Source organism: Aphanomyces astaci, assembly GCF_000520075.1.
Source record: "Aphanomyces astaci strain APO3 unplaced genomic scaffold supercont1.12, whole genome shotgun sequence".
Lineage (NCBI taxonomy): Eukaryota > Oomycota > Saprolegniomycetes > Saprolegniales > Verrucalvaceae > Aphanomyces > Aphanomyces astaci.
Window position 1 is genome coordinate 135,513 of NW_009798275.1, and position 27,980 is coordinate 163,492.

The window sequence follows — 27,980 nt, forward strand, 5'->3', positions numbered from 1 at the left end:
GCGGTGTGGGAATCAGGTGTGCGGTAAATGCTCCAAATCCAAGATGGTCCTGGCCACAGGCAGCACCAAGCCCGAACGCGTGTGCGACAAGTGCATGAACGTCCAACGAAACTGCGTGCTGCCCCCAAACTTGTAGCCACGAGAAAAAGAGTATAAACACGTCAATATTAGATAGATATACTGTATGTATGTAGTTCTGTACTAGTAGCTATAATTGGGGGGGCCCGTGGCAAGGGCATTTTGCGCAGCGACGCGGACATAGAACGGCGTGCCGGCTTCGACATCTTGGACTACATACGCGCGCATCGCATAGCGGTACACAGGCAGCGCTTGGCCTGAAAAGGAAGGGCAGAGTTGGCCTGGGCCGACCGTGATCGACGACGCAGTGATGGCTTGGACGGTGTACACGCACTTGGTTTGGCCAATGGAAAACACATCCCCGACAAACAACGAGGCCGACATGTCCGTGGTGACGGCCACGGTGGTCCCCGTGAGGGCTTGGGCGCAGGATACGCAGAACGGTTTGAGCGAGTTCGTCCCAGGGAGGACGTTCAGGGCGAGCGCCGCCGATTTCGCCGATGAGTCGGATGTCGTCTTGCGGCCAACAGGTCGTAAATACAGCGCGTTGCACTCGTTGTCGGTGGATGTTTGCCGCCCGACGCCTTGAATCTCGTCCAATCCAGGACCAAATGTCTTGGTCGTGACGGTCAGGGTTCCCGTGGCAAAGCTGTTGCAGCCGGCAACGAGGGATGCCACCATGGTGGGTACGTCCCCCAGCGGCGCCGCGGTCAAAGGCGCGTAAAACGTAACTTCGTACATGTGGCCATAGTCCCAGGCAGCAGAATCGTCACCGTGCTGGACGACCGTGACGGCGCCGTACCCCGCCACACCCCGGATAAGCGTTTGCAGGTTGGCGGCGGTGATGCCCCAGTTAACACAACCGACTGTGGTGGTGCCAATGGCCAGTTGGAACTGCTGGGTTCCCACTAGAGGGGGCACCCCTTGCACGGAAAGGTACTGGACTTCGGCGTTGTCCCCACAGCGACTGCGGAACGTGCGCGTGTTGTCCCATTCGACGACGTAGCTGGCTACATTGGAGCCTCCGTAGCTCACTGGTTCTTCCCACACTACGCCAAACGACGTGGCCGTTTGAGGGACGACTTGCACGGACGCAGGCGCCATGGGCCCCTTTGGCACTGGGATGTATGTGGAGAGAGCAGGCTGGAAAGTCCCGTAGCCAACGTTGTTGTAAGCTGCCACCCGAACGTTGTACGCGACGGAGGGAGTCAGCCCCGAGATCAAGTACGACCGGGGAGCCTTCCCTATCCGGTGGTGGAACCGCCCCTTGGTGGTTTCAGCTATAGCGACGGTCACAGTCACACCCACGTCCGCGCCGGACGCCGTGAGAAGCGGGACGTCGCCCATTTCCGAATTGAATTGGACGGTCACAGGTAGGGGGGTTGCAGCGTCGCAGACGCTAACTTGGCCGATACTGAATCCGACGGTCGTTTTTACATACGGAAGGCTGGCTAGGGCGGCGGTGACTTGAGCCAGCGTTGCGGTGGACGAGATGGGGGAAGTCACGTAGCCCATATAGTTTAATTGAAACATGTGGCCCGCGCCGGCCGTGCACAGGAGCGTTTGCACTTCGGGGAGAGACCCCGTCACAGCCGTAGGTGAAATGGTTTCGCCTCCATTCACAGTGTATCGTTCGCAATTCGTCCGCGCAATATCCGAACAGACGAGGAGGTTGTTGCCCAGGACGGATAGCCGATGTCCAATTTGATTCTGTAGCAACGACGCATACTGCGTGAATTGGTTTCCAGCGTACATGACTTGCGCAAAAGTCACGAGCCACGTGTATCCCTAGAATCCCATGGGTTTAGTACACTTATAAACACAAGCGACGACTTACGTTAGGACCCAATTCCCGCGTGACGAGCACGGCATCGATGGTGCACAGTGCCTGCAACACTTGTTGCAGCTTGACAGCGGAAATGTCAAATGGCAGCTCGTCCGTTACTTGGTTGTCAAACATGAGCTGGAACGTGCCGTCCAAGTACGGGAATCCGCCGACCGACGGGGCCGACACGGAGATGACTTCGACGTCGTTCACGCCGTCGGAAAAGTCTGCGTTCTTGACGATTTGGTTCCACTTGGCAGCTCCGGTGTACCATTCGACGTTGAACTCGGTCACATTTTGCCCGCCGTTTTCCAAGGGATCTTGCCATTGGACCAGCAGCTGCGTGTCTGAGACGACGTCCACTCGAAGCGCCGACACCACACCCGGGACGTGGTTGGTTGCTTGTACCGACGTGGGGGTGGACACCGCCTTGACCCCGTACCCTGCGACGTTGTGGGCGGCCACTCGGGCGTACACGCTCTGTGCGTTGTTGAGCACGTTCAGTTTGACAATGTTCACACGGGTGACAGTCGCGAGCGGCGCCAGTGCCGCACGTAGCTTGTAGTCGTTTGCGTTGAACGTTAGGAGGTTCACTGGCACACCGCGACTGAACGTGACGAACCAATTGAAGCCGTTCTTGGCCACCCTGCGCACGACATCGACCTTGCACGACAGGGACAACTGCTCGATCGCAGCTTTCACATCTTCGGCGGTCGCAGTCACGGGGATATCGCTGGTTTTTTCAAGGCGATACGCGTTCACGTAGGCATTTTGAACTTTGGTGACCACGGCTGCCGCGGGAGTTGCCCCGGTAAATGCCCCACAACCATTCGATCCTTGGTCCACGACTTGCATGGTCGGCAGCTTTCCGCGAACGCGGAACCCCGTAAATGTGATCGAGTACACGGCTATGGTCGGGTTTAGGTACAGTTTGCGACTCACTTGCACTTGATCGATGGATGGGAGGGTCTCCAGCTCGGCTTTGAGCGCCGCGCTGTCGGCCGCGTCGGCGAGTGCCGTCACCCCCGACGCCCACAACAAGCAACCGTATTGGGCATTGACGTTAATCCCACCATTGCCGCCAGCGAGCGTCGTGGCGGTCACATCCGCTCCAAATTGCAGCCGAAACCCTCCCACGCCAGAGTTGAAGTCGCCTGTCGCTGTGGAAATGCGAATGGTTTGGATCTCTTGCGTGGCGTACTGCAGCGTGTCGTACGAGAGACTGGTTTCTAGATTGGGGGACGCAATGTCGCCCAGCGGAAGGACCGTGGGGGTGAGACCCGCACAGCCACACGTGGCACCGATACAGGGCGTGAGCACGCGAGCGATTTGTCCGGAATATGGGTCGCCGAGTCGGAAGTAGTCTTCGCAGCCTAAGGACGAGATCGAGTTGGCAGTGTTGGCTGCATCGTTCCACTGCCCCGTAACGGAATTTCCGGACGCTGCGGTCACGTCCAAGTTTGTAAACGGCCCCATGGCTGTGTCCAGCTTGAACACGGGCGCCTCCAAGATGGAAAAGCCAGTGTACGTCGCAGGTGTCCACGGGTTCGACTTGTCACAGATCGGAATGGCGCTGGGCCCCCACCGTACGTACACTGGATCTGTTGCCCCCGGTCCAACGCTGGCGAAACACTGATGCGATACGGAGAGGGTGGTTGTACTGGGCAGTCCCGTGATGACCATTAAGCAGTCACGGACGACGATGGTGGTGCCGACAACGAGGATCGGGTGGTTGTTCAACGCAGGCGAGACCGTAACCACGTTCGTGGCAAAGTTGAATTGCGTCACAGAAACTCCGGCCATGGCAAACGACGTGGTCGGGTCCAGACAAACCCGATACTCCTGGTTTGCAATCTTGACAAACTCCCCCCGCGCCACCAGTATGGTCAAGTCCACAGCGACGCCACCCCCCGGGGTCACCTGGGTGATGAACTGACTGTTAGCGACCAAATTGAAGTACCCCCCCAGGTCCACGTTGTAAACGCCAAAGTAATTGGACAGCGACAGCGTAAACACACTTGTGGGGTCGATAGGCCCCAAGTCAGCCGACGTGGTCACGCGAACGTATTTGTTTTGCGGCAGCACGGGCGGGAGCGCCGTGGCCACTTGAAAGGACGCGTCGTTCCCGTACTCGATCAAGTACTGGTCAACGGCTGCCCCGCCAGACATGTCCACTTCGTCGTACATCAGCTCGACTTGTGTTTGGCTCAGAGACCGCAGCCATACGTTGCTTAGAGCGTCGGGGATGCCGATCGGCGTATACGATGGAGGCGCGGGCGAGCCGAACATGCCGTACCCTCGGTCGTTGGCGGCTTTGACAGTGACAAAATACGCTGTCCCAGGCTTCAATCCTGAAAGCACTACCGACGTGGACGTCGACGGCACGAGCTGAATCTTGTAGTTTTGCGGACTGACGCCTACCACTCCAATGGAAGACACGAGGTTGGGTGCTGTGCCAGCTATGTTGAAGGAATTCACTCGAAGCACGTTTGGCGAAGCCAGCGGACCAAATTGACTGAGAAACGTGACAGTCCAGACAAAGTTGTTGGTGGAGCCGGTGCGAGCCACACGAACTCGTCCAATACTCGGCAGGTTTTCCAGGGCTACTTGCAAATCCGTTGGCAAGACATTGACTGAAAGGCGTGGAGTGCGGTGCTGGCGGTACACAACTGCACCTTGGACAGTGTTGCCAGTGTACGGTGCCGGCGTAATCGCAAGCGCTGCGGGGGCTTGGTTCAACCATGCTGTGGCATCGGCAAGTGGAATGCTGGAAGCAGACAAGACACCGGTAGTCGCCACCAAATAGGTCAAGCCGCTGATCGAGAGTAAATCTCCCCGTTGCAAAATCCCCGTCAAGTCCACTGACGTCGTGATGTAGCTTTGGCCGTTGACCGCATTCGCGACACCCGGCAACGGCACGTCCGTCGCTCCAAACGCCACAGTAAACGTGCCCCCTGTGATGGTGCCCGTGGAGGTCAACAGTTGCTGGGTTTGCACGCCAAAGTACGGCACGGCTACGGACTTGGTGTACCATTCGACCGCATATCCTTGCACACTACTACCCGGACTCGTAGGGGTATTCCACGTCACCAACATGGACTTTCCAGTCGTGTCAGTTCCTGCGGACAATGTGATCGTGTCGACGGCGGGCGGCTTTTGCCTCGGAATTGCACTGGGCGGCACTGTTGCCACCGGCGGTCCAGCGCCCAGTTGATTGTTGGAGCAGTATACACGTGTGAAATACGTGAGTCCGGCAGTCAAAGACGTGATGGAGTACTCGGCGCCGTTCGCGTTGGTTCCGTACAGAGTCGTCGTTCCTAAGGGTACACCGGATGGACCGTTGTTAAATGCAGACGTAGAATCCCATTCCACGGTGCAGCTGATGATGGGAGCCCCCCCTGTGAACGCAGCAGGCTGGAACGACACCAAGAGCGACGTGGGGCCAGTGACGTACAGCACTGGAGGGGCAGCCAGGTTGAAAAAGCTGGCAGGAGACGCGGGAAGGCCGAAGGGTACCATGAGGTTGTTGGGGGCCGTTAGTCGCAATAGGCCATAGCCAAGAGCTGTGAAAGCTGACACGCGAACGAAGTATGCCGTCCCAGCCACCAAACCGGCGATGGTATTCCGGATGGGGTAGACCGCGGACGCTGAGACGGCGACCGAGTTGCACACGTTGGCATTGCAATACGAGTTGCCGTTGAGGTTTCCGTTGGTCTTAACTATGGCAATCGCCCCCACGCCGTTGAGTGCGGTCAACGCATTCGTAGCGACAGTCAGCGTCGGCACAGTGCCCACATCCGAGCCAAACGTTACGCTCCACGACTGTTCGTTGTTTCCAGAGAGCCCCGTGGTGGTGACACTGACTTGGCCAATGTTGGGCATGTTTTGCAGAATTTGGGTCAGTGCTGCCACCGACACATCGGCCGCGATGGCAGAACTCACGGCCAACGACTTGACTTTGCACAGCGCACACGCCGTCGTGTCGAGCTGCAGTTGAAAGCTGCCCGATAATACACCTCCAGACGAAGTGGTGGTAATGGTTTGAACCGTCGACGTAAACGAACTCCAATCCACGGTACTCCACTCGACCAAGTATCCCGTGATCGGCACCCCACCGTTGCCGTTGAGATCGGTAGATAGCGCAGTATTGGGCGGCATCCATGACACAACCAACGACGTCGTGCGGTCTATGGGAAGCGCGGACGAGTCCAGCGCTGCCAACTGCACTTGAGTCGGGGGGTCCGACGTGACCGCTGGCGTGATCGTCTGAAAGGCGGACACTGTTCCCATGCCGAGCGAATTGTGCGCCGTCGCTCGAATAAAGTACTGCGATCCCATGAGAAGCGCTGGAAGGGTCGTGGATATCCAGTCGTTTTCGCCCAGGCTGAACGTTTGACTGGTGAAATCCAAGCACGTGTACCCTGGTTGCACCGCGACTTGGGTAGCACTGGTGATCGTTGCCACTTGCACGACACAATTCAGAGTCCCCGCCTCGATGGTGTACCGCCGACCAACAAACAAGCCGGCGGTGGAGGTCGAGACTGTGAGGGTGTTCGTATGCAACGAGGTCACACACGTCGGACAAATCGGCGTCAACGAGTAGCTCGATGTGGTTCCAGTGGACAAGAGCGTGACGCTGCCCTTGTTGGCCGAATCAAACGTCGACGCCGTGTCCCACTCGACGAGAAAGCTGTCGACGGCTTCGAGGCCGTGCCAATACGCTCCGTCTCGAACCAGCACATCGAGCGTGTTTTGAGTGAACCCGTTGGCGTTTCCCGTGCCAGACACGAGCTGCATGGGCAAAACCACCGACGGGGCGGACGGAAGTTGTCTCGTGATGATGACATTCAACCCAGGAGAAGCCACACAAGCCACAAGGGTGTTGTCGCAGGTCGGTGTCGCAGCTGCGGCGACGCCGACTCCGATGATGTTGGCTGCACGCATTTGCACAGTGTACGCTGTGTTGGGCACCACTGTCACTTCGACGGAATACGGCGACGTGAGCGAATTCACCTGCACTTGCACAAATCCACTGCCTGGCCCGTGCAAGTCGGTCATAAACACCGTTTGAGATGTGAAGCCCAAGCACCCGTGGTGGGGCTGCACTGGCACGGTCCCTGCCGTCCCCGTCCACGTCGGAGCTCCGGCCACAACCATGATACAAGGCACGGGGCGCTCCAATCGAAACAAGTCTCCCACTTGAAGGGTGGTCACTTGGGTGTTGATCGTGAGCACATTCGACGCCAACGCTGTCACACACGCACCACAGACGTCCGTGGTGGCAAAACTATCTACGGAATATTCAATCAAGTACGATAGCACGGCCGCGCCATTGGTCGTCGCTGGTGGATTCCACGTGAGCCGTAAAATGGACCGATCGGTTGGCTTGGCAAACACCAAGACGGAGACTGGGGCAGGGGGGCGCGCGACGGGGAAAATCGTATTGTCTGACGCACACCCACCAGGGCAAAGGGTAGGGGAAGCTACCTGGGGCAGCCCAGTACCCACTGCGTTTCCAGCAGACACACGGACAAAGTACAACCCACCAGGCGACAAATACCCCCCCTCGATCGAAGTGCCCGTCCAAACTGCCCCGGTGATGGCGGCACAGCCTCCGGACCCGTCGATCGAAGCAACTTGCAGCTGCGGAACATTGCCCGTGACAAGCGCACCCGTAAACGTAATGCGATACAGCGTTGCGCCCACGGCCGGCCCTGGTTCCATCGTCACAACCACGGCGTCGATGTTCGTCAACACTGTCAACGCGGTTTGGAGTGCAGTGCTGGTCAGCGAGGCCGTTGCCAAACATGTCGTTGTAGGCTGAGCGTGCATCGTGAAAGTGCCTGCTGTCAGGGCACAAGTGTAGCCAGGTAGTACGGTGACCACGTTGGCCGCGGACGTGGCCACTGCAGCCACCGTGAACGCACACGCAGCCCCTGCTTTGTCGACCACAAACTTGACGTTGGTGCCGAGCTGGAGTCGGAGATCGGGTCCATTGTATGTAATTTGGTTCAAAACAGGGTTCATGGTCACAGTGCAACTTGCACACAGCACCGTGGGGTACGTCGATGTATGAACCAGCTGGAATGTCCCCGCAGTGGCGGCCACAACCACCGTTTGCACTTCAATCCCGAGGGGAAAGTGGCACGCAGTGGTAGCACACGATTGGACAACTCCCGCAGCGTCATAGGTACTCACAGGATACGATTGAAACGTGGCAAACTGAGCTTGGGTGCTGACATCGATGGTATACGACGTAATGGGCGACCCGCCGTTGCCTTGCGAAAACCCCAGGGCGTTGAGTGTGGGTTCTTTCCAAGATACATCCAATTGTGTGGCAATATTGAGAGGACTGACAGTCACCGCAACGCTCGTGGGTTTGTACGGAATCTGAGGCAACGGAACAATGGGACTGCCCGTGGCAACGACAGCTGAGCCGTACCCTTTGGCTGAGGCGGCGATTTGTCCGTTGTACGCAGATACGCGGATGTAGTAGGTCGATCCTGTCGTGAGTCCTGGAATCAAAAAGCTAGTGGTGGCACCCGTCACGACTGCACTAAACAAGTGCGCGTTGGTGAAACTATTGCCAATTTGAATTGGAGACATGATTTGATAGTCCAGATCCCACTCGATCAAGTACTTGGTGATGCCAGTAGCATATTGTGGGGCTTGCCACTGCACGCCCAAGGTCGTGCTGGACACGACTGTCACGGTCACCGCTAATGGTACGTCCGGTGCCGTCGCTCGCGGCGTAATGGACAGCGGCAGCGGGTCAATTCCAGCGACCACATCGGCGATATTGAAGTCCCCTGCAGCTACAATACCCGCTGACACCGTGACAGACAACGCACCGAGCGAAGTTGGCGCAATGTTGTCCACGGACGAAGCGGCAAATGTGATGAACCACTCGATGCGGAACCCATTCGTGTCCACACCCGAAGAGTCCACCATGGCCAGCAACGGCCCCGTCGAGTGGTCGCTCCGGGTCACAAAGACCGTGCCAACATGCACGAGAGCCTGCAGTGCCGCCTGGACCTGGTCGGCACGGGCGTTGAGTGGAATGGACACGGTGGCAGGGGCAAAGTTGGCAAACGTCAACGTAAAGGTTTGGAGGGCTGCTGCCAGGATACCATCGATGTTTGCATGACTCACGACAACTCGAGTGACACGCTGGTTGGCGTAGAAAGGCACGGCCGTCGTGGGGTCGCTGAACCCCCCGGCGTTGTACGTCAAGACGCGCACAAAGTAGGCATTGGCTGCCAAGAGGTCCGGGATGACGTACGTATATCGGGTTTGCTGGTCGACGACTTGGATTGTAGCGGACCCAGACGTCGTTGTGGTCATACCAAACGAAGGAGAAACATCCCACTGCAATTTGTAGTTGGCCACCGTCGCATCTGGCGGAGCGTCCCACACAACGCCAAGTTGAGTGTTTGATAGAATGGAGACGCGGGCTCTGCGCACGGGCAAGGGGGCGACGAGGGCTGGGGCGACGTAGAAAGCATTCAATTGAAAGGCACTTGATCCAAATCGGGTCTGTGTTTGCACGCGGACGAAGTACGGAGTCCCCGTGCGGAGCTGTGGGATGATGAATTCGAGGGGAATACCCCCGGCAGTGACTTGGCGGATGGACACACACGGCGTTGTTCCAGTTAACGAACCCCCGCAAGAAATGCGTCGAGGGATTGCCCCGGCCATGGTGGTAGCCAAGAGCAGAGGTACATTCCCATCTGAGCTTGTAAACGTGATGCGCCACTTGCGCCCGTACTCTTGCCTTGCCAAAATCGAAGACTTCACCTCGTTAGAAGTAGTGACAGTGACACTCGAGATCGTAGAGACTCCTTGCAATGCTTTCGTCATGACATCAGCGGACGCGTCGAACGGGATGTCGACTGAACTTTCGCTAGAAAACACAAGGTTGAACGTCCCTCCAAGGTCCGCGGCGCCGGCGTACGCAAATACTTCTTGCACCTCGGACTGCGACCCCACAACCATGCTGCCTTTGGTCAGTGGATTGAACGGTGGATTCGACCCAGTGACAGTTTCCACCACTAGTGCAGCCACACCCGAGCCAACCAAATTCGACGTTTGCACCCCCAAAAGAGGCAAGTTGCCGGGGTTGGCTTGGAATGTGACTGTCCAAGAGTACCCAAACGACACGAGCGCACTTCGAGACACAGTGACCCCTGCCACACTTGGCAACATGTTCAGCGCGTCGGCCACCATATCTGCGGAAGCATCCCATTGCAAGTTTGTCGATCGGTAATTTCGAAACGTCATCGCGAAATACCCAGTGATAGGTGCCGTGGCGTTCACCACCACGACTTGCACTTCGTATGTTCCTGGAGTCGCATCCCATTCGACAGTGTACCCTTGAACAATCGACCCGCCGTCAAACAAGGGGGGGGTCCACGACACTGCCAAAGACGACGTGGAATTGGCCTCCACGACCAGATTTTGAGGCGGACCGGGGGGTAACTGTGGCGCTTCGATGGGCGGCGTGCTATATTGCGCACTGCCAAATGCGTTTTGGAACCCATTCCAAGCCGACACCCGAACAAAGTAGTACGCCCCAACCACCAACGACGGAATGTTGTATTGGATCTGCGTCTGCGAAGCAGCACTAGGGGAGACGGAGATGATTTGGGAGCCATACAGGGCGCTGCTCATGGCTGGTAGTCGTCCAGGAACTTCGAGTATATTGACGGACACGGTAGCTGTCGGGTCGGACGAATAGAGACCATTGGAACCAACTACGACCAACGGTACACTGCCCAGCCGCGTCAAGAACATGATGTTCCACGAGATGCCCAATCCACTGGCGAACCGGGTCACCCAAACGGTGCCAGAATTTCCCAGTGCTTCCAATGCCGACTTTACCGACAACGCAGCAGCATCAGACGCAAGGGGAAGGGTTGTTTGTCCATCAAACGTCAGCGTAAACGTGCCTTGTAGAGAGCCCGCATTGGTGGCCACCACAACACTTTGCTCTTCAAACCCGTTGTATCCCCCAACATTGGTGGAAATTTGAATCGCCGCCGTGGTTCCAGTCAGTGTCGCACCAGCCCCCGTGGATTTAGCCACGTCGAACGTGGCATAGTGTTCTGTCGGCAGAATAGATGCCACAAGGACGGGGATGTCGCCGTTGTGGTTGAGGTTTTCCCGATTCGTCAGAAACGTGACAAGCCACTCGAAGCCGTTGCCAACCGTATTGCGCTGGACGCGGACAGCTCCAATCGTATCGAGAGCTTCCAGCGTTTGTTGCATGAGGGTGGCGGATGTGTCGTAGTTGAGCCACGGGGTAACTGCCCCCGCAAACCCCAAGCGGAACGTACCCCCTAAATCAAACGCTGTTGCAGAGACGAGAATGCGCTGCACCGCCTGTCGAACGTATAGCAAGTCGGTCGTCACGAGGTTCGGGGTCCCTGCAATGGCATGTTGGTCCATGCAGTCCCATTCGATCTTGTATTTCGTCACGGGCGCGCCGCCGTTGTCGTGCTGGGTTGAAAACGCCACCGACAGACTAGCGTTGTCCCCAGGCGCTAGCTGCACAAGCGTCGGCGGCATGGGAAACGTCTGCGGGATCGTCGACAAGGGTGACGGCACCCCCGCGTCGCTCGAGTACCCATATGTGTTGTACGCGTAAATGCGGACAAAGTACGGTGTGCCTTTGACCAGACTGCCCACGATCGACTGACAAGGGGTCAACACGCAGTCGACGCCAGGCACCACCACGGACACGATGTCAGACCCGAGCGATCCGCCGTCGACGCCCGAGTTGAACGCTGCCGAGACGTCCCATTCCACTCGGTACTTTGAAATAGCATTTCCACCATCGCTTTGCGGATGGGACCAATACATGCTCAACGTAGAGGCGGAGCCCGTGACGACTTTGACTTGGAGGGGCCTGGACGGAGGTTGCTGCGGAGGCGCCGTTGGCTGCGACGCTGTTGGAACGTTGTATCCACGGCTGTTGTAGCAAGACACGCGCGCAATGTACGGAACGCCTGGGCGCAAGTTGGAGATGTGGTAATAGAATGGTGCGGTGGCATTTGTGTCGGTGGGAATCTCCACGCTTTGCAACGTAGGAGAAGTCACACCGGGCACCGTGGTTCCTAGAACGGCCGTGACACTGGCAGAGGTGGCGCCAACGTACGGCGTGGACAACGTCACTTGATTCGTCGCCACTGTGGCCACTTTGTACACGACACCGGCAATTTGCAGGAACATTCCTGGCACGGCACTAGTCTGAATGCCCACCGACGTGACGGTGGTCGAGGCTAGCGTCACCCCAGCCGTAACCGACGAAGCCCCCACATGCGCAGGATCGAGGCTCGCACCCACATCGAACGCCAGATTTGGAGATGCTAAGTCGTTCGCCCCCACGGCCAACACGACGCCGTTGGGCGACTCCGTGAGAAACGTGATGCTCCACTGGTAGCCCCCAGACGTGAGCCCGGAACGCACCACCTGTACACTGCGCAAACAAGGCATACTGTTGAGCGCGTCGGTCAGATCTGCGGCCGACACGTCGACGGCCAGAAAGTCCGTGGTGCATTGGCTGTAGGTTAATTTGAACGAGCCAGTGACGGCTTGGGCATTCAACGTGTCAAATATCTTGAGCACCTGCACCGCTTGCGTTCCAGGGCTAGAAGCTTCGTACCACTCAAGCAAGTATTTGGACACGGAGCTTCCTTGGGGGTTGACAGATGGTAGCCACGACAACATCAACGACGTCGACGCGTCCAGCACCGTGTGAAACCCGTCCGCTTCGATGGAACTCAAGGTCACGCCACTGGCCACGTCGATGGCTTCGGCATACAACCGAGGGGTTTCAGACACGGGAACTGACGGAGGAGGACTGAGCCCCATGATATTTTTCGCCCGCACGCGTACATAATACACTACCCCGGGTGTCAACCCTTGAATCGTGTATTTCATTTTCGTGGACGCTGGAACTTGGGCCGCAAAGTACACGGGGGTGTTTGTGTATTGCTGGAGCGACCCATTGATGAACGACGGAACGGTATCCCATTCGACCATGTAGTTGGTCACCACGGCGCCGTTGTTCGTCGCGGGGGGTGCCCAATACACACGCAATGAAGTGGACTTTCCAGCGACCAAGTTCAACACGACTGACGTGGCAGCGCTTGGGACCGCCATGGGTTTGAGCTGGGTCACCACCGACGGCAATCCGTACCCAGCACTGGTGTGAGCCGTCACACGAACAGCATACCCTCCATTGACTCCAATATCTCCGGGGCTCGAAGGGGGAGTGGCCAACGCTGCTTGAGTGAGGCCGGTAATGTCGTATGTATACCGAGCCCCAGGTGCAATAACCAACGATACGTCAGTTCTGGACCCGGCTACAACTGCCGTGCCAAGGACACTGTCCCCCACTGCACACGTGATGACGCCGCTAGCAACGGTACTGGGCGATCCATTGACCGTAGTTAACGCGTTGGCACATGTGGCAATCACAGTCGTTCCGGTCAAAAGGGTGCCGTCCACAGTCAAGATGGGCACAGGAGCCACTTTGGTTGTAAACACAACAAGGTAATTCCTTGTCGCCCCTGTGGACGTCATAGTGACAGTGCAATCCCCCGCATCTGGCAAGGCTTCAATCGCCTTTTCCAAGTCCGAGTACAGAATATTATACGCCAGTGCACCGGTGGTGCTGCCCCCCAGTGTTAGCGTAAACGACCCGCCAGTGACGGAAGTGGCAATCTTGAGCGTTTGCTGCGCTGGAACGCCATACAACAACGGTTCCCACCACTCCACGCGATACGAGTCCACGATAGCCCCGCCGTCGTCTGCGGGCTGGGAAAAGCTCAGCCGGAGCGACTGGTAGTCCAAGATGGCCAGACTGGGCAACACTGGCGCTGTGGGGTGCACGCCAAACGGAACGACCGTGAATGGACTGCTTTGAATGGCGCTGTCGGGGTGGAACAAGCGCTGCGTGGGCACCACCGACAGATCTTGCGATGGACTGCTCCACAGCAACACACACGTTGCGACGTCGGTGTTTTCGCGGTATTCAATCGTAATGTCATACAACCGACCTCCCACTAACGATATGGGCGTGGCGGAATATTGCACGGCGGCGTTAGTGGTCTCGTCGTACTGATCCAACACGAGTGTGTGGTCAATCCAGAGCCGGGCGCCGTCATCCACTGTCATCGCAAACGTGTACACTTCAGTGAATGCTGGCTGGACATAGCCTTCCCACCGGATGCTGATAAAGTCCTTGCCCGTGGGGGTGATAAACTCGGCCCACATAAAGTTCACCACGGCATCCACGCGGGTCACGACGGGGTCGCCCAGCAGCCACCGGTTGTTGAAGTACGTCCCGACCAACCCGTTCGGGAACGCGTGAACCACGTCCAAGTGGTACGTTCCAGAACGAGGGGTTAGGTACGACCCGACGTACTGCCCAGGCGTCGAGTACGACGCGTACCCCGTCACAGTCGACGCCCCCGATATCCGAGGCACGAAGAAGTCACCCAGCAAGCCGTACTGAGAGCTCACGCCGCCTGCCATCGCGACAGGACAAGTCTCCGTGACTGTGATGGCTACTTGGGCTCCCGTGAGTAGCTGGCCTTCCGCGTACAGCATGTCCACACTGCCGTCCACAGATAAGAGAGTAACTGTCCAAGAAAACGCATTGTTAGGACCTGCCACGGGCGTCGCAACGTTCACGGCGTAAATGTCTGGCAGTTGTTGCAATGCAGCGGTGAGCGCAGTCGACGTAATGCCAAATGGCAAGTCAGGAGTCTTAGCATTGTGAAAGGTCAATGTGAATGTGCCCCCAATGGCGGAACGGGCGGTCGTTGAAATAATTTGGGTTTGGTGGACTTGACACGACGTCACCGTGGCTGTAGCCGTGCCTGTGCCACCGGTGACCGTCAGTTGCGACGTGTCTACGCCAAGAGAGGGCAAATCCCCCACATTCGAGTCAAATGTGACAATGTACATGAACCCCACGGCGGATTGTTTGTATACACTTGTCGATGTGCTGGTCGCTCCGAGATAGGGGGACGACAGCAGGATGTTTGTCGTGGATATGCTCACGACCGTAAACACTGGTCCAGATGTCGAGCCGAGGCGAATCCAGTCCCCCACTTGGAACGATGCCGTCAAATCTGGCGTCGTTAATGTGTCGGAAAGATATGTAGCACTTACAGTGTTGACCAGCGTTTGAACCGAGTTGGTCGAGACAACCACGTCGCCAATGGAGCTCAATTTGTCCAACGCTGACTGAACCACGTTGATGCCAGCGTTCCATGCTAGGGCAGGTGTAGACACCCCCTCGTAGCTGATGGTAAACGTACCCCCCAACACCCCAAGACCATTGCCCGATTGAATGTAAGTTTCGACTATTTGCACTTCGGGATGGGGGGTGCGAATGTTGATCAGATTGCCGTGAATGTCGCGCGGTTGGATGACAAACGTCGACATTGAGTTGTACGCACCGGTAGACAGCCCATTCTTGCCCACTGTGCTCATGGACCCCGGCCAGAATTGCACGGCGGAATCCACGGCTGTGGTCTGATTGGCTACCAGGGTCCCCGGATCGACAAACGCCACGAAGGGGGAGGACCCCGCGATTGTTGTGATACCATTCGGCGACACAGCGCCATCTGCATACACCAACGCGCGAGGGCTTAGGCCGCCGGTCAGCCCCACCGCAGTCACTGTCATGGCCGGAAGGTTTCCAAGCATCCGAGTCGATTGGATGTATTGCGCCTCAAGGTACCGCGCCGAGGACCAGAACTTGGTCTGAGACACACCGGCCAGCGACCCCATGAACGTAACGACCCACTCAAGGCCAAATGGGGTGGTGGAGGAAGTGACGGAGACCACAATAGACGCATCGCCCAAGAGTTGCTGCAGGGCAATTTGCACTACTCCCGTGTTGGCATTATACGGCAATAGACCAGTCGTTAAGCCATTCCACGTCACTTGGAAGCTTCCAGCCGTCACCGCGGTCCCTCCGCCCGACTCAACGCGAAGGACTTGCACTTCATTCACCATGGCTTGACCCAAGTTGGACGAAGTTTTGATATGCGATTTCGTGCCGTCTTGAATCGTGGCCACTGCGCACGCTGAACTGAACACTAGGTCGTTGTTCACGACCAACGGGGGAACGTCTCCAACGTCCGAAACAAACGTGATGCGGTGCACGAACCCGTTGTTGACTGCGGTGCGGGACACTGTGACCGGGTTCGAGTGGATGGCCAACAGTGCACTGGCCACTTCGTCCGACGTCGAGTCCCACGCTAGTGGAATCGTCGTGTTGGCGGCAGCGATCGTCAGACTGAAAGTCCCAGCTTGTTGCGTGCTCGATGTAAAGTCCAGCGTCAGCGTTTGAATCTCTGGCAGCATCGCCATTGCCACCACCATGGTGTTGGCACCAGACAGATATGGGGCGTAGCTTACGTTGTACAGCCCGTTGCCTGCATAAGTCACCTGCCCTTGTACAATGGCGGTGTCCGTGTATTGGGTGCCAGAAGGAACGACGCGCACATCAAAGTAGTCCTTTGGATCCGAGTCTTCCTTGTTGTTGCCGTGGGTGTCCTTGGCTTGGATCGAAAACGACGACGTGTTGCCTGCGATAGCGTACACGAGGCCTTGTCCAAATGCCGTCGTGACTGCGGGATTCGTCGCCGCTGGACGCACCACCAGAGTGGATGGGAATCCACTCAAATGTTGCCGCGCAGCCCCCGCTCGTAAGCGGGCCACAGTCACAGTTGCCGAGTTCCCAGTCAGTGACTTTGTATACTGGGGACTTAGCAAGTCGAGAGAACCTTCGTCAGGGCTACGATCAAACGTAATAGTCCACGTACACCCAAGCGTCGGGTCGTTTCCAGTGCAAACAGCAGGCGCAACGGTAGTGCTCCCGACAGGAATGTTGGCACACCCTTCCAATGCGGCTTTCACCGCCGCAGCATTCGCGTTGAATGCGATGGCTGCAGTTGTGGTCGTCGCTTGCTGGCCGGTTGATTGCCATCCCTTGAAAGTCAAAGTGAACGACCCACCCAAAGCCGTCGAGGCAGCGGTGGTGACAGTTTGCACTTCGCGGATTTTGGGAATCGCAACGTCCAACACGTACGTTCCTTTGACTTGCGGGACAAAATTCACCAAATACTTGCCCGTGTTGACCCCAGCTTTGAACACTCGGACAAACTGGGCGTCGACTCCAGTGTACGACGTTGACATTGGAACTTGCAGGTTATCAAACGTCCCCAAGACTGTATCGACGGTGTGAATCTCTTGGCCAACCACAATGGTATCGCCGCGGACAAGCGGATTGTCGGAGGGGACGTTGCGGAAGTCCATACTTGTTGCAGACAACATCGTAGAACCTCGAGTGACTGATACCGTGCCCAAGTACCGCCAGTCCAGAGGTAAAAACAACGACAGACCCAGGGCTTGAGTGGCGAATGCACTGCACCCGTGCGGAGCCTGCACTGTGGCTGTTGCGGTGGCAGAGCCCGTGCTAAACGCAGTCGTCGACACCACTGTAAAGTAGCAATCCCGGAACTGAGTCGGTGTGGTGGTGCCTGCGTTGGCATTGATCACTCGAAACCGCATGCCAGGAAGCAGTTGGTCTAATACATCCACGTTGACTGTGACGACGTTGGACGCCAACGAGGTCACGCAAGCCGCACAAAGCAACGAGGGCTGGATTGTGATGGGGGTGTTGGTCGTGACATCATTCACACGCCCGATACCAGCCCATCCCCCGCTGCCTGTGACGGTGATATCCAGCAGATCCCGGCCATAATTGACGCGAACATTGCTCTCAACATCACGGGAGGTGACGACGAAGCTCACTGGTGACAGCGCAAAAAACGTGGAATTGGCTATATACGACGAAGTACTTGTGGTCGCCATCATGTCCCCAGGATACACGCTCACACTGAACGGACTTCGGTCGATCTGGCGGTGGAAAAACAGTTGCGATGCTGGTATCGGTGCCAACGGCACACTGGGTGTGCTCCAACTGAGCGCAAACTTGGGAAGGGCCCCTGCACTATACTTGATCCACAGCTTGTAAAACGCCCCAGCTGTTAAGTGCAATGTGCCTGACGTGGTCGCGGTGGTGTTGCCAATGTGTTGGATCAGCACCGTGCTATCCACCTGCACCATCACGTCTCCGTCGGCCGACACGACAAACGTGTAGTCGTCTGTGACGGGTACTGCCACGTCGCCTAACCAAGTCACGCTAAACCATTTCGACGGGAACGACGGGTTGAGTAGCTTTGGCGGTTGCGTCTCGCCCCAGGCAAACGTCAGCGGGCCTTCCACTCGAGTGCCATCGCACAGAGGAGTCGTGGACAGACGTTGAGTCACACAGTATATTTCCGGCAATGTGTAGTCGTCGTTGGAGTAGTACGTAGCTAGCAGGCCACCCGAGAGGCGATGCCGAATGGACAATGTGTGGTTGCCAAAGACTCGTGGCAGGTACGCCACTGTGTATGTACCGTCGGTGTTGGGCGAGGCTTCCGACACAGAGACTGGGAACTTCTGACCTGCCAGCGACAGCGTAGCAATAAACCCCGCCGAATTCAATTCCACGCTGCCGGACAGGGGGTTCAGATATTCGTCGCGCGCTTGAATCACGAGCGACTCGGGGGTACCTTGGGTGGCCACGGCATTGGCGTTGTGGGTTGAATGCGGACCGCTGGACCGACCTGGCGCCACCAGAATTCGCGAAGGATTCATGCACGCCCTGCCTCCGATCGTGACGGAAAACGTGTACAGCCCCGACACAGTGGGCGTCAAAACGATTTGATATTGCCCTTTGGACAACCCCGTCAACGACGTCAGCCCACGAATGGATTCCACAATCGATACCGACGCAATACCCGCTCGGAAGTTCTGGGCCGTGAACGAGTCTGGATTGCCCAACACATTGAACGCAATCACGACATTTGCAGGAGTTGTGGCGGCGCACACTGTGGCCTGGGAACTAGTCACGGTCACGCCGCCCAAGGCAACGATCAGCGGCATCCCATTGATCAATGTACTCAACTGCGCAATGGTCATCGCAGCGTCTACGTTTACAGAATTTGACCCGTACACAAGGTCAAAGGTCGCACTAGTCCCAGTACACACTAGCGTTTGCTGCTCGTAATTCGAAATCGTCTTGGTGGAGCTCACGGTCGGTATGCCAGTTTGGGTGCGTACGATAGATATTTCATTCGTGGACGCTCCCCACGCCAACAAATTGACGGACAGCGGGGTGAAAAACGTAATGGTGATGGGGAATCGGATGAATGGATGGCAAACTGCCGTCGCACCAGGGGACGCTACGATGACCCCCCCCGTCACAAGCGGGGTCAGCAGTGCCTTAAACTGTACCAGAGTCAAGCTTGGGGCGACGGTGATGGTGGTGCCGCCATACGTCAACGTGAATGAACTCGTTCCAACACATGTCAAGGTTTGGATCTCTTGTAGACCGGGATTCACGTAGTTCTGTTGCACGGTCACAGCCACAGCCGCCAAATCCGACACATCCGAGCGGTTGTTGCCGATCGTACCAGCCACAAGCTCTACGACATCCATCGACGGCTGGAGTTGGCCACTGTTGCTCGCGACCAATAACGAACTGTCGACGGCCAACAAGGCCAAATTGCCCGAGTTTTGAGTGAATGTGATGGCCCAGAGCGACGTGATTTGAGGAATGCTGTTGCCTCCTTCGGTAGATACATCCAGAACATCCTTGGTGACCACGACGCCGTCGATGGACAAGAGGTTATTCAGCGCACTGGCCAAGGCGGTGGCCGACACGTCAAATGGCAAGGCGACTGTGGTTTCACCAGAGTACGACAGTGTAAACGACCCCCACAGGGGTGCAATTCCGCCCAAGGCCCCGCCGACATCTTTCTCGGACGTCAATGTCATGGTCGCTCCTGTGGACGGTGAGTACGTCAGGGCTGGCAAATTGCCTTGGGCTGTTGTGAATTGAATAAATACACGAATCCCCGCCGCCGTACACAGCGCCGTGGTGGCTGATTCAGTCGTCACGGTCACTGGAGACCCCACAAGCGTTTGTATTTGACTCGCGAACGCACTCACGGTGCTCGTAGCAAGGACGTTGACTGTGTTGGCCACGGAGCCATATGAGACATCGAACGCCCCCGCGGTCGCTGGCGTCGCGGCCACACACGTAAACGTTTGAATTTCTTGCCGGAAGGATGTCACGCCGGGCGTGCTTTGGCTCACGATGGCATTGGCATTGGCGACAAAGTAAGGCAATGGTCCCGCGAGTCCGGTGAACGTGACGACGAACGCTTGACCATTCGTCACGGTGGTCCCGGTGGCTGCAGTGACAGTCACCCCTCCAGCACCGATGGTGGCAACGGCCCCCAACGCCGTAGCAAGCGCTGTGTAGGTCGTGCCGGTGGTGACAGTGATGGGAGCGGACCCTCGAAAGCTCAGCGTAAACGACGAAGCTTGAGGTAAGATTTGCTGCACAGTGTTAACGTTGGCGACAATGGCGGCACGGGTGCGCAGCACCTGCACTTCGTTTCGCCTAGCGTCTTTGGCTTGCAGCAGGAACGAAAAGGGCTGGCCAGCCGTGCTGGGCAACGTTTCCACGGCGTTGATCTGCGTGTAGTCTGTGGGGAGGGCGCTGGAGTACCAGTTGCCACCGGCCGCCACGGAGCTAAATCCGTCCACCACTGCATTCTGAACAGTCATCGTAAATGGACTCCCGAGGATGTGAATGTCATTCGCGGTAATGTTCATCGTGTACACCCCTGCAACAGTCATGGTGTAGCCCACGGGGTAAATCCCAGCTGAAGCTGGCGTCGTCACTGCTAGAGGAAATCCATACAAGCTGGCCGTGTTAGCTGGATATTCCACTGCCAGCTTGGCCGTGGACCAGCTGCTCAGTCTGGATAGAAATGTAATGCTCCACACGTAGTTGCCAGCACCGTTCACCGTTCTGGACACTTGAACGCGGTTCAACGGGTCGAGCAATTCCAGTGCATACTTGATTCCAGCGGCGTTGACATTTTGAGGCAGAAGGGCTGTGAGACGGGGTGTCGTTGCTGAAATGTACAAGCTGGTCGCTGCACCCGTGAACCCAGCGCATCCGTGGTTTGCATTCACAGTGATGGTGGTAGTGGTCACAGCTGTTGGGGTCAACACACACGCATTGACGGTGAATTTAGTGTTCACGGCAATAAGCCCGACTAGGTTGACGTTGACCGTGATGACGTTTCCGGCCAAACTCTGGGCACAAGCAGCACACAGCAATGTCGAGAATGAGCCATACGTAAGCTTGAATGTTCCTACTTGGGCACTGTTTGGAGAAGTCAGCACCTGGACGGCCGACGAGGTGGTCACAGTGTCCAGAGGCGATGCAATCGTGACTAAAAACACATCGGATCGTCCATCTCCCGTCGAAGTCGACCGGAGAGTGGTCGCACCCACTCGTAAGTTGCCAAACGAATCCAACGCGTAGATGGAAAACGAGTTGGGAACGTTGGACGTGGCCAAACTCAACCCTTGGGTCCCCGTGTCAGTCGCGTACGACGTGGGGGGATGGAGGACATTGTGCACGACGGTGAGGCTGGACGTGCTGCCGATGGCGCTGCAGACTTGACCTGGACACATGAGAACGGGCGAGTTCTGAAAGTACGTTGCCATCGTGTACACTCCGGCCTTGGGCACGGACAATTGGACGTTGTACAGTCCCGTCGCCTGGTACTCCAGCACACTGCTGCGATACCGCACGGTGGGGTCGGCTACTAGCACAATGCGCGTGTCAAAGACATCACCCCCCACTTCCCGTTTGTTAGCATACGTGTCCTTGGCTTGGATCGTAAAGTTGGAGGCTTGTCCAGCAATCATTTCGACCAGACTGTCCATGTTGGGGGGGTTTGCGCCGGTGGCAGTGCTAGTGTATGGTACAGTCTTGCCGGAGGTCACGACGACTGTAAATGGACTGCACTTCAAGGCGGCCCCCAAGCCACAGTAAATAGGGGAGCCCCCAATTTGAATCGACAGTGCGTACGTGCCACTCACAGTCGCCTTGTACGAGACCAAGTATTGCCCTTGTCCGAGGTACTCTGGGGTTTTGAATGGCGTTAGTTTCGCAGTCGTGCCAACAGTTCCGGTCAGTTGCACGTCGAACACATCACCGTCTACTGTCTTGTTGTTTCCGCGCTGGTCCTTGGATTGAATGATAAACGTGGCGACATTTCCAGCCGTGGAGCTTCGCAGACCGTCTCCCGTAGCAGTTGTGTATGGAAAGTCCGTTGCACCAGGTATGACATTCAACAAGTACGGGCTGCCCACGATATGACTTGGCCTGTAAAACGCAGTGGACGGGATCACTTGGATAGGCACAAACGTACTGCTCCATTGCAAGCTCAGGTAGGCACTTCCCGTGGCTTTGTGGAATTCCAGCCGGACGTCGTGATACCGGTTCGCAATCAAGTTGAATCGAACTGTGGTCGAGCTTGGATTGTCGTCGTCCCAAGTATCCACCACCAGCGAATGGTCCAACCATAACCGGACGCCGTGTGATGCATCCAGGTAAAACACGTACTCGTCGGTGAAACTGGCTTTGAGTTTGCCCCACCAGCGAATGCTCACGTAATCTTGTCCAAACGTTGTGATGGGGGATTGCCCCCATTGGAACTGCAGTCGAGGGTCGACTTGGCTTTGCACGGGGGCGTCTTGAAGCCAAAAATTGTCAAAGTACAGGGCGTTCAGACCCCCAGGGGTTAGCTGCGTGACAGCCAGCGAATACGACCCTGGTAGGGCCGGCACATAGTTGGCAGTGTAACTCGGAGTGCCGCGCAGTTTCTTTTCCACAGTCAGCACTGGGTTGTTGCCAGTCAATGCTTTGAGGAGCCCAGATTGCACTTCTGCCACGGACACCCCCGGAAAACTCCCCGAGAGCCGCTGGAAATTCGCCACGAGCAATGCATTCGGCCCCAACTCCGTGCGAAACGTGACAAGCCACTGGAATTGCCCGCCCGAGCTGAGCAAGTTGCTGCGGGTGACATCCACACGCCCGATCGACGTCAACGATTCCAAGGCCGCTTTCACATCTTTCGCATTGGCATCGTACGAGATGGGCGCCGACTCTTGGCCGTTGAATGACAACGTGAACGTTCCGTACAGTGGCGTGGGGCTGCCCCCGCTGGTAGTAACCGACTGCACTTGGTATTGGTACGGTGATGCCTGGAGAAGGGGCAAATTGCCCACGTTTTTCGTAAACGAAATCGTCCACTTGAATCCCACGTTGAGGTTTGTGCGGGCCACGTCGACTTGGCTGATCAACGGCATTTTTTCCAGTTCTGCCTTGAGCTGCAGCGCCGAAATGTCGTACGGCAAGTTCAAAGTCGTCTGGTCGACAAAACTGAGCACGAACGTCCCAGCCAGCGGCGACTGGCCCTTGATGACTTCGTTCACATACACGTTCGCGGACGTTCCTGTGAGTGATTTGGTCGTAATTTGAAGCGATGGCACGTCTCCCACGAGGGTTGTGAACGTGATGAACCACGTCGTGAGGCCCGTGGACGCGCCGTAGTTTGCACTTTGAGATGTCACCGTGACCGTTCCCAGGTTAGTCAGAGATTGCAAGGCCAGTTGGACTTGGTTAGTTGTGGCAGACACGGATAACGTCACTGGAGGCGCACCCGCAAACGACACTGCAAACGTCCCACCGATGGTGGTTACACCCCCCGTCGCATCTAACCACGTCGACACACTTTGCACTTCCTGGACGAACGCAGTATCTCCGGCGGCGGTCACCGTCTGAATCTCTGTGGCTCCGCGAGCCACTTCTGTAAACGTCAGCACGCCAGCTTGGGGAGTGGTGAATGTAGCGTCCGTGCTAACGAGCATGAGGGGCGGAATGTCACCCAAGGAAGTCACAAACGTCACAGCATACGTCCATGACGACGCACTGTTGGTCGTCCGCGTCACCAGGACGGTCCCGGCGTTGGTCAAGGCCTCCACACATCCTTTAAACGAAAACGCAGCATTCAAATCGGAGGCTGTGGCCAACGTGGCTGCATTGAGAGGGACTGTGGACGTGGAAAGGACGCCACCCAGTCGAGCCACCGACGTGTCCAGCTTGACTGTGAACAGGCCCGTCGACGCTGTGATTGTGATGCTCTGGATTTCAAACGTGGCGGGATTGTACGTAGCCACCCCCCCGTCGGCTACCCACGCATGGGTTCCGTCCACCACGTTGGCCGGACTTGACCACAGTTCTGTGAAGAACGTGTCGCTGCCCACAAATCCGGATGCCGCGTCCAGGTCCGTCACGACGTTGCCAGACGCTTTTTTCGGCTCGATTGTAAACTGGTTGGCTCGGCCTTGAATGAACTCGGCCGCTGTGACCGCCGCACTACTGGTTACCAGCAACGGGGCGTTGCCTACGTAGTCTCGAAACGTAATATACCACATCGAGTCGGCAGCGCCATTGACGGCCATTTTCGTGATGGACACCGTGCCAAGGTTGGTGGCTTGGAGCAGGCTGGTCAGCGTGTCGGCACTTGTTGCCACTGAAACGGGGGCCGTGGGGACGAACGAGCCGAATTTCAACGTAAACGTTCCCGCACCGAGGCCGTTGGTCGTGACAGTTTGCACTTCGTACACAACGCCCGCGATCCCAACATGAAGCGCCGTGCCGGACGCCGTCGTCATGGCTGAGCTCGCGCCGCCTCGGGCGTCTATGGACGGCGTCGTCGGACTCGCAATCCCCACGCCAGCAGTGTTGATTGCTACCATAGCGTACGAATACCACGTGTCGGACGTCAAGTTGGTCGCTTGGTAGGACAGCACATCCGGCGAATTCGAGCCATCATACACGATCCTGCCCGGGGTCCCATCTTGAATCGACGTGACCACGCCCGTGGCGCCGCCTCCCGTTAGCCGCCCCGACGTGATTCCAATCAACGGGACGTTGCCGAGTTCAGTCAAGAACGTCACTACCCAAACCCCGGCGCCGTTCGCTCCGGCCGTGTAGGCCCCAGCCACGTGCGTGATACTCGGGAGGTTTTCCAGCTGCCGTTTCATTTCCACCCACGGCGTGTTGTACGCCAAGTGCGGCGTCTCATACCCCAGAAACGACAAGGTAAAGTCCCCGCCGGCGACCGTCGTGCCCAGCGCGACTCGGGTCACCGAGTACGAGTACGCCACGAGCGGATTCGTACTGGTTAGTTGCTCGGGCTCCACGACCAGAAGGGGAACTGGGCCGGTCGTGCCGGTGTACGACACTGTCCAGGTGATGCCATTCGTGATGGCGACTTGGCTGACAGTCACCGTGAGCCCCGTCGTCGCAATTTGAGTGGCCAGCAGTGAGTTGGAGATCGCCACGTCCAACAGCGGCGTGTCTTTGCCGTTCATGTTAAGTATGAATTTACCCGTTGCGCCGGTGATGGTAAACGATTGCACTTCAGTCGTAGGCGTTTGAACAGTGATCGCAATTTGCTGCACTTCGTTCAGGACTGGCGTCGGCGACGACAGCAAGGCCGAGTTGACGCCGCTAAACTGCCAGAGGAAGTACCCTGTCAACGGACTCCCATTGCACGACGTTTGGCTCGACGTGCAGAGCAAAGGAGGGGACCAAGTGAGGGAAATCGACGACGGCGACACATCAGTCACGATGGGGGCTGCAGGGGCGTTGGGAGAATTCGCCATCGCGACGGTCAAGATGGGACTGTTGGCAGAATACCCCACTGCATTCAACGCTCGAACGTAGAATCGATACATGTTGCCTTCGGTGAGTGACCCCACGGACGTGGTGTACCCGTACGGAAACACACCAGTGAGGGTTTGCAGGAGAAATCCCGATCCGGAATCCATGTACACCTGGTAGTCGGTGATAGGTGACCCACCATTGTCGAGGGGAGGCTTCCAATTGAGAAAGATCACTCCGTCCCCTAGAACAAGAGGCAGACCCACGTTTGTCTTGGAGTCGCGGGTAGGTGCAGCCGGCGCAGAGGGGATCACAGGCGACCGCACCGTATACTTAGCGGGGTCGCTAAAGCTACCAAAGCAAGCGACCGACGGGTTGGCGGGTTGACAGTAGGTGATCGCACGCACTTTGAGCGCATACTGCTGCCCCGTGCTGATTTCATTGTCGTTGGTCGTCACAAGAGTGTACGTAGTCACGACGCTGTTTGCTCCGTCGTACACCATCCGGTAATTGTCGTTCCAGTCCGACAGCCACAGCTGGTATCCGGTCACGACTGACCCGCCGTTCACGGTAGGCAAGGCCCAAGACACTTGCATTGACGTGGCTGTTGTCGACACGAGCAGCACGGGCTCCGGTTTGCCAGGGGCGGTGGCTTGGGGGATCACAGAGGGGGGCGTCGAGTACACTCGGATTCCATGGCCAAGCGCATTGTGAAAGTTGGCTCGGGCGTAATATGGTCGTCCCGTCGTCAAGCCCAAGAGGTTGGTCAGTAGCGGCGCGCCGCCCGACAAGTCAGTTAAGTCGCGGACGTTGGCAGGGCCTGCACCCGGGGTGACTTCAGTTACCGCCACGACGGCATTGTTAGCCACGCCTCCGGTGAGCGTGCCAATGAATTGCGGCACGAGGGGGCTGAGGTTGCCTGTGTTGCACACATTCGTCACTTGATCCGCCAAGAGTCGGCAACCAACGAACGACACGAGCCACGTGAACCCGCTGGCGGCTTGCGCTCGAGACACACCTACCCGACCAATGGAATTGACCGTTTCCAACGCCGCTTTGAGCGCCGTGGCCGAAATGTACGGGCTCAACGCACTGGTACACAGCGACGAATAGCACAGCGAAAACGTTCCACCGACTGAAGTCGACCCGGTCGTGACCCGGGCAGGGGTGACCGTAGCGGTAGTGCTGGTCCCCGTGAGAAAGGTAGTGTTTGTGGGCGTCATGAGCGAGATAGTACCAGCCCCGTACGGAAAGTTGCCTGGATTCGACGAAAACGTCACGGTCCACACATAGCCCAACTGGAGCGTCGGACCAGTGCGCACCACGGTCACGGTGCCCAAGTTGGGTAGACTTTCCAGCCGCTGCTTCACCGTCGTGTCAGACGCGTCGTACGGAATCCAGTCCGTGACGTGCCCCATCACATTCAGCGTGAATTGTCCCGATACTTGATTTCCGCGCACAGACGCGACCACCGAGCCCAGCGTCGCCCCGTCGGCGTACACTTGAATCGTGGCGCCGTTGCCGGTGAGCTGGTTGTTGGCCAAACGGAGCGTCGGTACGTCTCCGCTGTTGACAAACGTCACGCGCCACAGCCGTTCCCCTGCAGCGATGTTGGCTGCCGGGAGGGCAGAAGTGCCGTCGGTCACCGTGATGGTCAGCCCCGCCTCCAGAGCTTGCAAGGCCGTTTGCACCGCTGCGGCCGTCGCTGTCGCTTGGATGGGGACAGTCACGGTATCGGATCCCCGATTATAAACCAACGAGAACATCCCCCCAGGTGCGGCTTGGCCGGAAGTCGTTTTCACCACGTCGATGCGGCGGTTCCCAGTCAGCAACGTCGTGTTGGCGGTGAGGGAAGGCAGGCTGCCAGCGTACCCCACCACCGACGTAAATGTGACCGCAATGCCGCCAGCGCACCCTGAGACCAGACATGGGGCACAAGCCTGGGTCGCGCCGCCCACGAACGCCACGGAGACGGTGACCCCCGCCAGTTCTTGCAACGTGGCTTTGATTACGGCTACCGAAGTCTCACTGGCCAAGATCGGAGCGGTGGTGGCGCCAACAAAGGTGAGCGTGAACGACCCGCCCGACGCGTCGCAGTTCACGCGTTGGACTTCAATCGCGGCTGGAGCGACGTACGTGCTGACAAGGCGGACGAGCTGCACTTCGCTGACGATGGCGGCCGCGGTGGTGATGGTCTGGACTTCGTTTGTCACGGGTACCGTGAGCACGACACTTTGCACTTCGTCGACGATTTGCTGCGTATCCCACTCGACGCGATATGCGTCCACGGGAAGCCCGCCGTCCGAAGTGGGAAACCCGAGGGATACCTGGAGCGACGTGTGGCCCAGCACGGACATGGTCAGGTTTTGGGGGGCACGAGGGGGTTCTACATACAATAATCAT

General features: G+C 57.5%; 2 protein-coding genes across 4 annotated transcripts in view; one reads left to right on the plus strand and one right to left on the minus strand.

Annotated features, from left to right (window-relative positions):
• The window catches only part of H257_06131 (hypothetical protein), an 8,263-nt gene extending 5,298 nt beyond the window's left edge, over window positions 1–2,965 (plus strand). For 2 of the 3 annotated variants that reach the window (XM_009831252.1, XM_009831251.1), the window contains one exon: window positions 1–2,965. Coding sequence is in view for 2 of the 3 variants with exons in the window: in XM_009831251.1 (XP_009829553.1) it covers window positions 1–136 (136 nt within the window). In the remaining variant the exon portion in view is untranslated. The other variant, XM_009831250.1, reaches the window with a different exon arrangement.
• H257_06132 (hypothetical protein) overlaps window positions 149–27,980 on the minus strand; it is a gene marked incomplete at its 5' end in the record, with an annotated part of 30,548 nt that continues 2,716 nt past the window's right edge. The window contains 2 exons of the mRNA XM_009831253.1: window positions 149–1,866; window positions 1,916–27,963. Coding sequence (XP_009829555.1) covers window positions 202–1,866; window positions 1,916–27,963 — 27,713 coding nt within the window. The 3' untranslated portion in view covers window positions 149–201. The remainder of the gene's footprint in view (window positions 1,867–1,915; window positions 27,964–27,980) is intronic.